This window comes from Hordeum vulgare, chromosome 1H, assembly GCF_904849725.1.
Source record: "Hordeum vulgare subsp. vulgare chromosome 1H, MorexV3_pseudomolecules_assembly, whole genome shotgun sequence".
In the NCBI taxonomy this organism is placed as follows: Eukaryota; Viridiplantae; Streptophyta; class Magnoliopsida; order Poales; family Poaceae; genus Hordeum; species Hordeum vulgare.
The window spans coordinates 126,040,585-126,054,028 of NC_058518.1; the positions used below are offsets into that span (position 1 = coordinate 126,040,585).

At 42.8% G+C, this 13,444-nt stretch overlaps 1 protein-coding gene across 1 annotated transcript; it reads left to right on the plus strand.

Annotated features, from left to right (window-relative positions):
- The first annotated feature begins 4,472 nt into the window (after window positions 1-4,472).
- LOC123426920 (probable cellulose synthase A catalytic subunit 1 [UDP-forming]) lies at window positions 4,473-10,471 on the plus strand. The gene is made up of 14 exons (XM_045110835.1): window positions 4,473-4,918; window positions 5,493-5,688; window positions 5,909-6,099; window positions 6,212-6,296; window positions 6,386-6,578; window positions 6,747-7,013; window positions 7,115-7,460; window positions 7,540-7,677; window positions 7,767-7,892; window positions 7,992-8,204; window positions 8,279-8,537; window positions 8,704-8,900; window positions 8,987-9,337; window positions 9,531-10,471. Exons 1-14 carry the CDS (start codon window positions 4,832-4,834, stop codon window positions 10,116-10,118), a joined length of 3,237 nt encoding a protein of 1,078 aa, XP_044966770.1. The 5' UTR covers window positions 4,473-4,831; the 3' UTR covers window positions 10,119-10,471.
- The last annotated feature ends 2,973 nt before the right edge of the window (window positions 10,472-13,444 follow it).

The following is a 13,444-nucleotide window of genomic DNA, read 5'->3' on the forward strand; positions in this document are numbered from 1 at the left end:
GGCTCACTCGGTAATACAACATCACATATAAGCCTTGCAAGCAATGCGACTAAAGTATTAGTCACGGGATATTGTATTACGGAACGAGTAAAGAGACTTGCCGGTTATGAGATTGAAATAGGTATAGGGATACCGATGATCAAATCTCGGGCAAGTAACATACCGAAGGACAAAGGGAATGGTATACAAGATTATATGAATCCTTGGCACAGAGGTTCAACCGATAAGATCTTCGTAGAATATGTAGGATACAATATGGACATCCAGGTCCCGCTATTGGATATTGACCGGGGAGTGTCTCAGGTCATGTCTGCATAGTTCTCGAACCCGCAGGGTCTACACACTTAAGGTTCGGTGACGTTTCGGTATAGTTGAGTTATAGGTGCTGGTGGCCGAAGTTTTGTTCGAAGTCCCGGATGAGATCACGGACGTCACGAGGGTTTCCGGAATGGTCCGGAAACGAATATTGATATATAGGATTGTTGCATTTGGCTTCCGGAAAGATTTCGGGCATTGCCGGCAGCGTACCGGGAGTGACGAATGGGTTCTGGGGTTTTACCGGGAGGGGCCACCCACTCGGGGGAGAACGTAATAGGCCCATGGGTGGTATACCAGCCCTTAGTGGGCTGGTGTAGCCAGCCCAATAGGGCTATTTCGGCCAAGGAGAAAAAACAATGAAAAAGGAAAAAAAAAGAGGAGGTGGGAAGGAAGGAAGGGACTCCTCCCTCCAAACCGAATTGGAGGAGGATCCCTCCTCCTCCCCACTTCGGACGATGCCTTGGAGGATCCCTTGAGCCTCAAGGCTAGCCCCTCCCCTCCTCCTATATATACTAGAGGTTTTAGGGTTTTTGAGACACAACTTTGCTACGTGCAACCCTAAACCTCTACTTCGTAGTTCTTCCTCTAGATCGGATTTCTGCGGAGCTCGGGCGGAGCCATGCAGGAATAAGATCATCACCATCACCGGCGTGCCATCACGCTACCGGAGAACTCATCTACTTCCCCGTCTCTCTTGCTGGATCAAGAAGGCGGAGATCGTCATCGAGCTGTACGTGTGCTGAACGCGGAGGTGCCGTCCGTTCGGTGCTAGATCAGGATGGATCGTGGGACGACGGTGATTTGAATCACGAAGCAGTTCCACTACATCAACTGCGTTTCTTAACACTCCCCGCTTAGCGATGTACAAGGGTATGTGGATCCAATCCCCCTCTCGTAGATGAACATCACCATGATAGGTCTTCGTGTGCGTAGGAATTTTTTTGTTTCCCATGCAACGTTCCCCAACACCGTGTGTCCCAGGACTGTGTGTCCTTTGGTTTCAATACCAAGCCGCTCCAAACCAGATGTACAACTGTGAAAATAGTTGGAACTGGGTCATCAACCACTATCTTCATCGAGCTACTGGTGCTATTTCTTCAACTGTTTTCATTTCCTCAATTGCATGTTGAAGACTTTCATCTGTACTGTGTGAAGAATTTGACTCAAGATTTTCTCTAAATTCCTCACCTCAAATTCTTCACCTGAGCTATTCATCACCTGCTTATCCTGTGTACGTGACGTGTGCAAACCGATCCTGTCAACCCACTCTGAGTACTTAGCTGTAATCGCTTTTGTATATGTGTTTAAGTACTATTTCCGCTGCACCCAGTTCATGACTAAGGACTTTCCTCACTAGGAATTTCCTCAGCGATGAATTTGTAAAAATCGCCTATTCACCCCCCTCTAGTCGATATAACGCACTTTCAGTGTTATGGCAAGAACCGGAGAGTAGAGGAGAAACCTCAACACCTCATGTAGAAGATGATGATTCCATTGATGAAGATTATGAATCAATGCAAACAAATTTGGAGGCACTCAAACATGATCCTGGAAAGCGGATTCCCATCTCAGTGTATGCTATCAATGACTAAGATAGAGTAAGAAGGAGATATATTGAGATGGGGTCATGTCAACCAAAGAATCATAAGTTCAAGTTTACAAATAAAAGTGGAAAAGAGTGTCATTTTTTGTCGTGTTTGGTTTAAAGAATTTCCATGGATTGAGTATAGTGTGGAAAAAAGATAGAGCTTTTTGCTTCGTTTGCTATTTGTTCAAGGATAAAACAAGATGTCCCAGTGGAGATGCTTTTGTGAACCATGTCATTTCTATGTATGGTGCACTACGACGAGTCCTTCGCAAGATTGGAGACGAGTACCATGGTGCGGAGGCACAAGCGACAGACAACATTTCGACCATTTGAGTTTGTTTTCATGGTACACTCGATGCAAGAAATATTTGGATACACATATGAGTTGTGTAGAGTTTTGCAAAAGCAAGATGAAGATATTGTTCATGATATTGAGCTTGTTCATGACACAAAGTATTACTTGGAGGCTTTGAGGACCGATGCTGGATGGGATGATTTTCTCACAAAGGTCACATCTTTTTGTACAAAGCATAAGATCAAAGTTGTTGATATGGAGGGTCCTTACTTACCCGTTGGCCGACCTAGAAGGGGTTTATGTAATAGTACGATCAATTACCACCGCTTCAAAGTTGATATGTTTGTGGGTGTCATTGATAGGAAAATCAGTGAGCTGAATGGCAGATTTGATGAGATAAACATGGAGCTACTTTCTTGCATGGCAACATTCTGTCCACTTCATCTATTTGCTGCTTATGACCAAGAGAAGTTGATTAGGCTTGCTACAAAGTTTTATGCTTCTGATTTTACAAGTGATAAACTGACAAGACTTTCATGGCAACTAAACATGTATGTTACTAATGCACGTAGAGATGAAAGGTTTCGAAACCTTTTTCTGTGTGAGCTTTCAGTTTTGCTTGTTGAGACAAACAAGCAAGAATAATATCATATTGTTCACTAGTTTCTTAAGTTGGTATTGATTGTGACAGTAGCTACTGCTAGTGTTGAAAGGGTATTCTCTTCAATGAGGTATGTGAAGAATAAGCTAAGGAGCAAAATGGATGATGAATATTCAAACAATTGTTTAGTTACATTTGTCGAGAGAGATTTTTTCAATCAAGTGAAGGATGAAGATGTCGTCAATCTCTTCCAAAAAGGCGGCCACACAGTTATATTGTAAGAAGGATATCATCACTTTATCAATCAAAAGGTACTTACATATTCATGTCTTTATGGTGTGATACATTGGAATATTACTATGCCGTTATGCTAGTGTTGTTTTGTTCATATATTACTAGTTGTGTGTTGTTTGGTTCATATACTATATTTAAAGGATTTTTTGAATGAATACCCAACCTTCATTTCCTCACGCCGTCACTGATGTAGCGTCCACATAAGTAAAATTTTTTTGGTGTGGTAAATAGTTAGTAGAAGCGCATTTTAAGCATACTTTTGAAGTGACATTAAAATCTTAGTAGTGTTGCGGCCATAATAAAGGAAGAGGATTTGTGGCCGTGAGCCTCTTGGGTGGGACGTAGAGTTTTTGCATCTGAGCTAAGTGAACAATATTTTTTTTTAAGATTTTGATTTTTTTGTTGACCAACATTGACAAAAGTTTTAAGTACATGCAAAAATTCGGCATGAAATAATTTTCAAAGTATCGATTCTGTTTTTTGGTCACGCCTTATAAAAGTGTTATTTCATGCCAATTTTTTGCACACACTTAAAACTTTTTTAATGTTGGTTTAAAAAATTTCATTTCATTTTATTTTATTTTATTTTACTGTTCATCAAGCTCATTTGAACTCGGGAGCGGAAGGGCACTTTTGTCTCAGGTGCCACTTCCCCTATGAATATCAAATCTAAAAGAATACCTCAACTACAATTATTTAGGGACGGAGGGAGTAGAAAATTTCACAAGTATATGGAATTTTAAAATATCAAATCTGGGTGTCTAATCTATTTCCGTGTGAAATTTCGTGAAGAATATCCATAGTGTTCTCAGTAAAAAGTGAAAATAAAAACTATGTACTCCCTTCGTTCCTAAATATAAGTCTTTTAAACAATTTTATTAGAGATCTACATATAAAGCAAAATGATTAAGTGTACACTCTAAATTATATATTTAGGAACAGAGGAAGTATAAAAAACTGTTTGGATGGCCATAGGTTGGATTGTATTTTATTCACCATGATACGATGTTTTACTTTTCTTCACCAAACTAAAAACAGGAGTAGAAAGTTCAAAAAAGAAAAAAAACGCGGGAGTATAATGACACCATGTTTGATATATCAAAATTCCTGTTTTTTCTAAAATTATCTGAATTTAATATTATATGCAGGGGTCACCGACGATATACTACCACTATCACAAATAAATGAATGAATATTGTTGGGATGTGATGACAAATCTCAAATCCTTTTCCATGCACGGAGCTACGAGATGGCAGAAGATTCCGACCCCCAATCAGATTTCGTTAGACCAGAGACAGAGGAGTAAAGAAAGAGGCCACCGACGGCCATTGACAGCGGCGCCTCAACCGCCATTATTGGGACAAGAACGGATTACCAGACGGGTTAGTTTAATGCAAAGCACGAGCTGCGCTGTTTACACTCCATCGCTCCCACGCTGTGCACAGAGCACAGTCGCACACACAAAGGTGGCTTCCAGGAATCGCTGAAATAGGAGACAAAGCACAGCACTTTTTTCTTCCTTGCCATGATAAGATAGAGGAGTGGAGGAGGAGGAGCAGCAGCAGCGGCGGCATTGCAGCAGCGGGCTGTGAGAGAGCTCACGCGCGGGGGTATCTTGGAATGGTGGCGATCTCCACCGATTCCTCTCGGATCTAGAGCGGCAGCTCGGCCTCTCTCTCTCTCTCGCCTTCGTCACCGCCGCCGGTGGGGTGTGAGGGCGGCGGGGGAGCGAAAGATGGCGGCCAACCGGGGGATGGTCGCGGGGTCGCACAATCGCAATGAGTTCGTCATGATCCGCAACGACGGCGACGCGCCCGCCCCGGTACGTTTGTCTCCCCTCCCCCCTCTTTCTTCCTGCCTGCTTCAGTGCCTGAATTTGCCGGTGCCATTTCTGTTCGTCACGTCTCGTTCATGCGGTGCGCGTGTCCGCGCGTCGGTGGATCTGGTGCGCGCGCTAGTCGCTGGATCTAGGTTGCGGTGTTAGGTGTAACAGCTCGAATTTCCCCCGATTACGTATGCATCTGCGGGGTTGCTCGTGCCGTTGGATTCATTGAAGAATCCCCCCTGTGCATCAATGGTGGCCCCGTTCATGTGAGGAATTGACGAGCGGTGGAGCAATTGGGAGATGTTCAGCGCCAGGGTTATCCATTCCCCTCCCCCCCTCTCTCTCTCACACACACACACACACACACGTTTCATATTCACTGATGAACCTACCTTACCTAAACATCGTGCAATTCATGCCATTCCCGACGTTTGGATCATAGTTTCAAATTTAGGCCAAGTAGATGATCAATTGCTGATCGACTATGGTACATGGGGGATTGCTTTCTCCTAGTAAGCTGTGTAATTTCACACGGGTGTGTGCTGACCTTGTTTTGATGTTACCGATGCAGGGTAAGGAGGTAAAAGGCGCGGGTGGTCAGGGCTGCCAGATATGTGGTGACACTGTTGGCGTTTCGGCCACCGGTGATGTCTTTGTTGCCTGCAATGAGTGCGCCTTCCCGGTCTGCCGCCCTTGCTATGAGTATGAACGCAAGGATGGGGTCAAATGCTGTCCTCAGTGCAAGACTAGATACAAGAGGCTGAAAGGTTTGTTTCTATACAGCATGCTGATTTGTTATGTGATCTGGATGAGAATTGCATATGGAAGTCTGCTTTCTGATTGCTTTATATGAGAGCCAAAGTCGTGGTATACTGGTCGTTGCTTGTTGCTCGACATATAAAATTAAACCCATCCACCTCGTATTATTATGTTTTTGTTTATAAATCATGCTAATTGATGTATACATCACTTGTTGACAAAATTCAGGTAGCCCCCGAGTTCCGGGAGATGAGGAGGAAGAAGATGTTGATGACCTGGACAATGAGTTCAACTACAAGCAAGGGAATGGCAAAGGTCCAGAGTGGCAGCTGCAGGGTCAAGGAGAAGACATTGATTTGTCTTCATCCTCTCGCCATGAACCTCATCATCGTATTCCTCGGCTGACAAGTGGGCAACAGGTAAATACCTATCATTCGGACACTTGGTTTTTTCATGCATTGATGAAATATGAACATGTTTCTGTAAGAATTCATTGCTCTTGTGCATTAATGCATCAAAAATCTTTTTCAGATCTCCGGGGAAATCCCTGATGCTTCCCCTGATCGCCACTCTATCCGCAGCCCAACATCAAGCTATGTTGATCCAAGTGTCCCAGGTATATTCTTATCTATCATAATAGCTTCTTTTGGAGAATTGGTTTGCTCATCTAATGAAAATATTAACATTTCTCTACTCTGTTATCAGTTCCTGTGAGGATTGTGGACCCTTCGAAGGACTTGAACTCCTATGGGCTTAACAGTGTTGACTGGAAGGAAAGAGTCGAAAGCTGGAGGGTTAAGCAGGACAAAAACATGATGCAGGTGACCAATAAATATCCAGATGCAAGAGGAGGAGGGGACATGGAAGGAACTGGCTCAAATGGTGAAGATATGCAAATGTATAAATAACCTTTCTCCATTACAATCAGTCGCTATTCTGATAGCTTTATGTTTCTGAGTTGATTAGGATGTAATTTTCGTCTTGACTATGCTTTACCTGTAGTGTTGTTGCAGTTTGATGTCCGATTGGAAATGACTCATTGAATCTGTTCTTTTGTCTTTGGCAGGGTTGATGATGCACGTCTACCTCTGAGCCGTATAGTGCCTATTCCTGCTAACCAGCTCAACCTTTACAGGATAGTGATCATTCTCCGACTTATCATCCTGTGCTTCTTCTTCCAGTATCGTGTCACGCATCCAGTGCGTGATGCTTATGGATTATGGCTAGTGTCTGTTATCTGTGAAATTTGGTTTGCCTTGTCTTGGCTTCTAGATCAGTTTCCAAAATGGTATCCAATCAACCGTGAAACATACCTTGACAGACTTGCATTGAGGTAAGTTACGACAAATGGGTCTACATTTGTTCATGATTTTTGGCACCATAACATCTTTCATTGACATTATGTGTCCTGAGGTGCATAATCTAATGTTGCAGGTATGATAGGGAGGGAGAGCCATCACAGCTGTGTCCCATTGATATCTTTGTCAGTACAGTGGATCCACTGAAGGAACCTCCCCTGATCACAGCAAATACTGTTCTGTCCATTCTTGCTGTGGATTACCCTGTCGACAAAGTGTCATGCTATGTTTCTGATGATGGTTCGGCTATGTTGACGTTTGAGTCGCTCTCAGAAACTGCAGAATTTGCTAGGAAGTGGGTTCCATTTTGCAAGAAGCACAACATTGAACCAAGGGCCCCGGAGTTTTACTTTCAGCAAAAAATAGATTACCTAAAGGACAAAATCCAGCCTTCTTTTGTGAAGGAAAGACGAGCAATGAAGGTAAGCTACAAACCACATGCTTATATTGCTTTCCTCAAATTCTGCTTGGATATTAACGTTGGGGTATGGTTTGTTTCAGAGAGAGTATGAAGAATTTAAAATACGAATCAATGCACTTGTTGCCAAAGCACAAAAAGTGCCTGAAGAGGGGTGGACCATGGCTGATGGCACCGCTTGGCCTGGGAATAACCCTAGGGACCATCCTGGCATGATTCAGGTACCTTTTACTTCAATGCGGCTGTCGCTTGAAAATAATGTCAACCTAATTTGAATCTTATGTATTAAACTTACCTCTCGTGGATTCAGGTGTTCTTGGGGCACAGTGGTGGCCTTGACACTGATGGTAATGAGTTGCCACGGCTTGTGTATGTCTCTCGTGAAAAGAGACCAGGTTTCCAGCATCACAAGAAGGCTGGTGCAATGAATGCACTGGTATGTGTTCACCTCTACAAATTTACTTGTGTACGTTGCATCGGATCTTATCTGGTTCATTTCTAATTATACGACTACATATCTTTTGCTGGTTGGCAGATTCGCGTATCTGCTGTGTTGACGAATGGTGCCTATCTTCTTAATGTGGATTGTGATCACTACTTCAATAGCAGCAAAGCTCTTAGAGAAGCAATGTGCTTCATGATGGATCCCGCTCTAGGAAGGAAAACTTGCTATGTCCAATTTCCACAAAGATTTGATGGCATTGATTTGCACGATCGATATGCTAATCGCAACATAGTTTTCTTTGATGTAAGTCTGGTGGTGTCTGTGTTCATCAGGATGACAACACTTTCTTGTCTCTTACATGGTTTTCCTATTTGCAGATCAACATGAAAGGTTTAGATGGCATTCAGGGTCCAATGTATGTCGGAACAGGATGCTGTTTCAATAGGCAGGCCTTGTATGGCTATGATCCTGTATTAACTGAGGCTGATTTGGAACCTAACATTGTTGTTAAGAGCTGCTGTGGTGGCAGAAAGAAAAAGAACAAGAGCTATATGGATAACAAAAACCGTATGATGAAGAGAACTGAGTCTTCTGCTCCCATCTTCAACATGGATGATATAGAAGAGGGAATAGAAGGTATGTGCTTGCAATTTTTACCTTACATCTATTCTTGGCATCTGAAAACAATCGCTGTATATACTGCATCACTACAAAATTATGCTTCTATTTAGTCTTCGCTTTGGTTCTTGAGATTCTGAGCTATGACTTGCTTGAACTAATCACTCTTTCTGAATCTCATCAGGTTATGAGGATGAAAGGTCCATGCTTATGTCCCAGAAGAGATTGGAGAAACGATTTGGTCAGTCTCCTATATTTACTGCATCCACCTTTATGACTCAAGGAGGCATACCACCTTCAACGAACCCAGCTTCCCTACTAAAGGAAGCCATCCATGTCATCAGCTGTGGATATGAGGACAAAACCGAATGGGGAAAAGAGGTTAGTGTGAGAGTCATAGTCTCCCTCATTCTGTTCTCTATGTGGAGATGCCAAATTGAAACTGAGATTTTCTTGTGTTGTTTTAGATTGGCTGGATCTATGGTTCAGTTACTGAAGATATTCTTACTGGGTTTAAAATGCACGCAAGAGGTTGGATATCAATCTACTGCATGCCACCACGACCTTGTTTCAAGGGTTCTGCGCCAATCAATCTCTCTGACCGTCTCAATCAAGTTCTCCGGTGGGCTCTTGGGTCAGTTGAAATTCTGTTTAGCAGACATTGTCCTATCTGGTACAATTACGGTGGGCGGTTGAAACTTCTGGAGAGGATGGCTTACATCAACACCATTGTTTATCCAATAACATCCCTTCCACTTATCGCCTATTGTGTGCTTCCTGCTATCTGTCTCCTCACCAACAAATTTATCATTCCCGAGGTTAGTTACAAGAAACCCTTTCGCGCGATTGTTATCTGCATTATGTCACTTGATATGTTGTTATTGACCACGAGCGGAAAATGTTTTGGCTGATCATAGTTTATATTTCAGCAGAGCTATGTCCTTCTAGTGTGTCTTTGTGTCAGAAAATTTTCTGATGTTCATATGTTTTCTTTGTTCTTCTGATATGCAGATCAGTAACTATGCTGGGATGTTCTTTATTCTTATGTTTGCCTCCATCTTTGCCACGGGTATATTGGAGCTGCGATGGAGTGGTGTCGGCATCGAGGACTGGTGGAGAAACGAGCAGTTCTGGGTTATTGGTGGCACATCTGCCCATCTTTTCGCAGTGTTCCAGGGTCTGCTGAAGGTGTTGGCCGGGATTGACACCAACTTCACGGTTACCTCGAAGGCAAACGACGAGGATGGCGATTTTGCTGAGTTATACGTGTTCAAGTGGACCAGTCTCCTCATTCCTCCGACCACCGTCCTTGTGATTAACCTGGTGGGCATGGTGGCAGGCATATCATATGCCATCAACAGCGGTTACCAGTCTTGGGGTCCACTCTTCGGAAAGCTCTTCTTCTCAATCTGGGTGATCCTCCATCTCTACCCCTTCCTCAAGGGTCTCATGGGGAAGCAGAACCGCACGCCAACCATCGTCATTGTTTGGTCCATCCTCCTAGCCTCCATCTTCTCCCTCCTGTGGGTGAAGATCGACCCTTTCATATCCGATACCCAGAAAGCCGTCGCCATGGGGCAGTGTGGCGTCAACTGCTGATCGGCGCCGAAGAGTATCTGCCCCCCTCGTGTAAATACCGGAGGGGGTTGGATGGGATTTTGTTGTTGTAGATGAAGACGGAGTTTTATGTAAGTTATTATTGCCCCTTCGTGCTGAGAAGCACAAACCGTGAAGCCTACGAAACCTGCAGCGTACATTGTGATTTTTTTCTCCTTTTCTTTTCATCTGTGATACCTGTTGTTTCTTCTTAGAGTATATTATGTCAGAACGTATCTATAGTTCTATACACACTATGACACCAACTATTTATATAAGGCAGCTGTTGCATCAACTCTTCTGCAATCCTGGTGTGAGAGGTGCCATGGTATATGAATTACAATGTATTTGCCTGATTGCATGATGTTAGCTTGATTGTGATTGTTTTCTGTGTTGGTTAATTTTTTTGGCATGAATGTGTGGCGATATTTCAGTTAATAATGCTTGGTATATTGAACTGCTTTTTTTAGGGGAAAAGCCAAGTTTTATTCATCAAAGACCGTAGATTGTGAAATACATCTCGGGTCATGGGGATATCCTAGCCACACATGGCGCCCTTGACCTAATGAATACGAAAACTTAGCTAAATTATGAGCTGTTTTATTCGACTGCCTACTTTCAAAAATAAATTTACAATTAAAATTATGATGAATAAATAGGTAATTTTTGAGTGTGTTAATCCACGAGATAATAACTAGCATGGCATTAACTAGACTAATGATATGCTGATCATGAACTAACTTAGCACATACTACGCATATAGTTGATACATCTATGCAAGCAAGTAGTACTGCTAGGATAAACTTATAAAGGCGGTTGGGCGGAGACCCACGTCCGAGTCCGTAACAGCCCACGATGGCGGACGGCGGAGGAGGAGTGCGCGAGGCATCTTATCTTCTCACTCTCCAATAGTATATGGAAGAGAGACCCTTATAAAGGGGTCTAATTTCTCCTCCACCAACGGGGTGGGATTAAACTTCCCACTATCACCTACATGGGCCCTTGAAGATTTTTCGGAAATTCTTTTATGGGCCTAAGGCTCATCACTAATTTCAACAAATTAGTGGGGTCCAATTTCTCCTCCACCTGCGGGGTGGGATTAAACTTCCCACTATCACCTACATGGGTCCTTGAAGATTTTTCGAAAATTCTTTTATGGACCTAAGGCTCATCACTAATTTCAACAAATTAGTAGCTCGATGCTTGATTTCAGTAATGACAGTGCAATATTTTTCTTGGTTGCCCTTTAGTATGTCTTCTACCACTACCTGCTTATATAGATACTGATGTGATGATAAAATTTTGCAAGAGTAGGTCGTCTGCCAAAGCAAGCGTCTCCCTACACGCAATAGCCTTCAACATTGACAGACGCCGAGCTACCCAAATAGTTAGCGTGCTCGCCTCTGTAGACCGCTGCCGAAGTGCCTCCTCTGAATGGTGAGGACTGAGGAAACACCTCCGCCGTCTTTCATCCCTCGGGGCTGGATGTAGTCATATGTCTATGGGCTCTGACATCTTGTGTTGGTGAATGGACTGTTTGGCCAATCGCCACATGAACATTCAAATTTTTGCCGGGACTTGAATATTTCAGAGCAGCTTCTACACCTTTTCCCCTGTACCCGTACTTGATGATCCTCCAGCCCCTTCAAGCCATGCCTCATGCCTTTGTTTGGTTGCCACAAGCATCTTATATGCTGATTTTACAGAGAAGACTCCACTCCTTTCGAAATTCTAGTTCCAAAAGTCTTCCATATTTCTCGTGCACAGTGGTATTCCTAAGATGATAGGAACATCCATCGGCAGAAAAACTACTTCCAGACGTTGTTTGTTCCCCAGTCGCTGGTGCATCGATGAGTTCAGCCAGCAAGGCTAGTGGATCAGAGATCAAGCATCCATACGGTCTCAACATCTCATCATGCGGAAGCCAATTATCTTCCCATATGTATGTAGTTTCCCCATTGCCAATACGTTTGATCAAACCTTGCTTCAGTACATCCCTTCCACCCACAATGGTATATTGAACTGCTGCTATTAGCTTGTTTTGATGTTTGAAACACTGCTATTCGGCACTGAGATGTACATCCTATGAAATAGAGGCCCATTCGTGCGTGTATAGAAAAGTTGTCAAAATCATCAAAAAGAATAAAAGAAATCAGAATTTTATTTTTGCATCCAAGATGCTTGAGTGTGCAAGGGGTGTGCACCTTTTCACGGTGTTAGGACATTTGAGGTGCTCGAAAAAAACAAAATTTGACTCTCAAAGAAACTTTTAAAACTGCATTGTTTAGAATTTTTTTGGGCAGCATCCTGATGTCAAATAATTTCATATTTATTTTTCATTTCTGCCATTTTGTTCTTTGAATTTGCCATTCATCACAAGCATCTGAGCCTAGGGTCATATGTGGATTACCAACCCATTCCCCGTCCTCCTTTCTCGATCCCGCTTATCCTTCCCGAGAGTCTCTTGGGAGCTCCGAATCCTCTCTCCCTCACGTCCTACGGCCTCGCCGACCAGTGCGGAGATGGGTTAGGAGCTCCCGACTCCTCTCTCCCTCACGCAGGGACGGAGCTGCATGGCTGCTCCCTGATGCACAGGCATCAGGGTCAAAAAAATTGTCCAGTAGTGATTAGCTTCAGTAATACGTATGTGCATCAGGTTACACTTATTATTGTGTATCGGGGAACAAAAAATTTCTCCCAGCGACATCTTCCATTCAGATAGCCTTTTTAGCAGGAGCCTGTAGTCAATTTGGGCATGGAAATCGTGAACCTTTTGGCAGTAGGCCCTAGAAGGCAGAAGTTAATTGATGTAGGAAGACGACAACCAGCCATGCGAGCCAGAACTCAATTTATCGCTCAAACACACAACCGCACACGCAGAAACGACTAGTCTGATTTCGAAAAAAAAAAAATAGATAGGCGCACAACAATGACTCTCTTTTTTTTTCATTTTCTGATGTGTAATTTTATCCAGGCATGTCTGTATTTATCAAATGTACATAGATTGTGGACGCATTGTTAGAAGAAAAAAAATACCATCATAAGTTATGAAAAACTTGAATTATGGCTACTTTTATTTAGCCGTTCTATGTTTTGTTGAAAATTTGAAGTAAACTTTTGGCCATGTAGATTGTTGAACCTTTATGTTTGATAGTGTCTTCTGAGATCCGAAATGAAAAATATTTTTTCCAAGTGATTTTGTCGTTTGTTTTCATCATTCTAGTAAAAAAATTGGTGTTACTTTTTTATTTGTTTTTGCATTAATTTGCATTATGTTCGTTAGTCTATGCTAGATGTACAGTACATGTTTTTTATTTGATACACTCTTG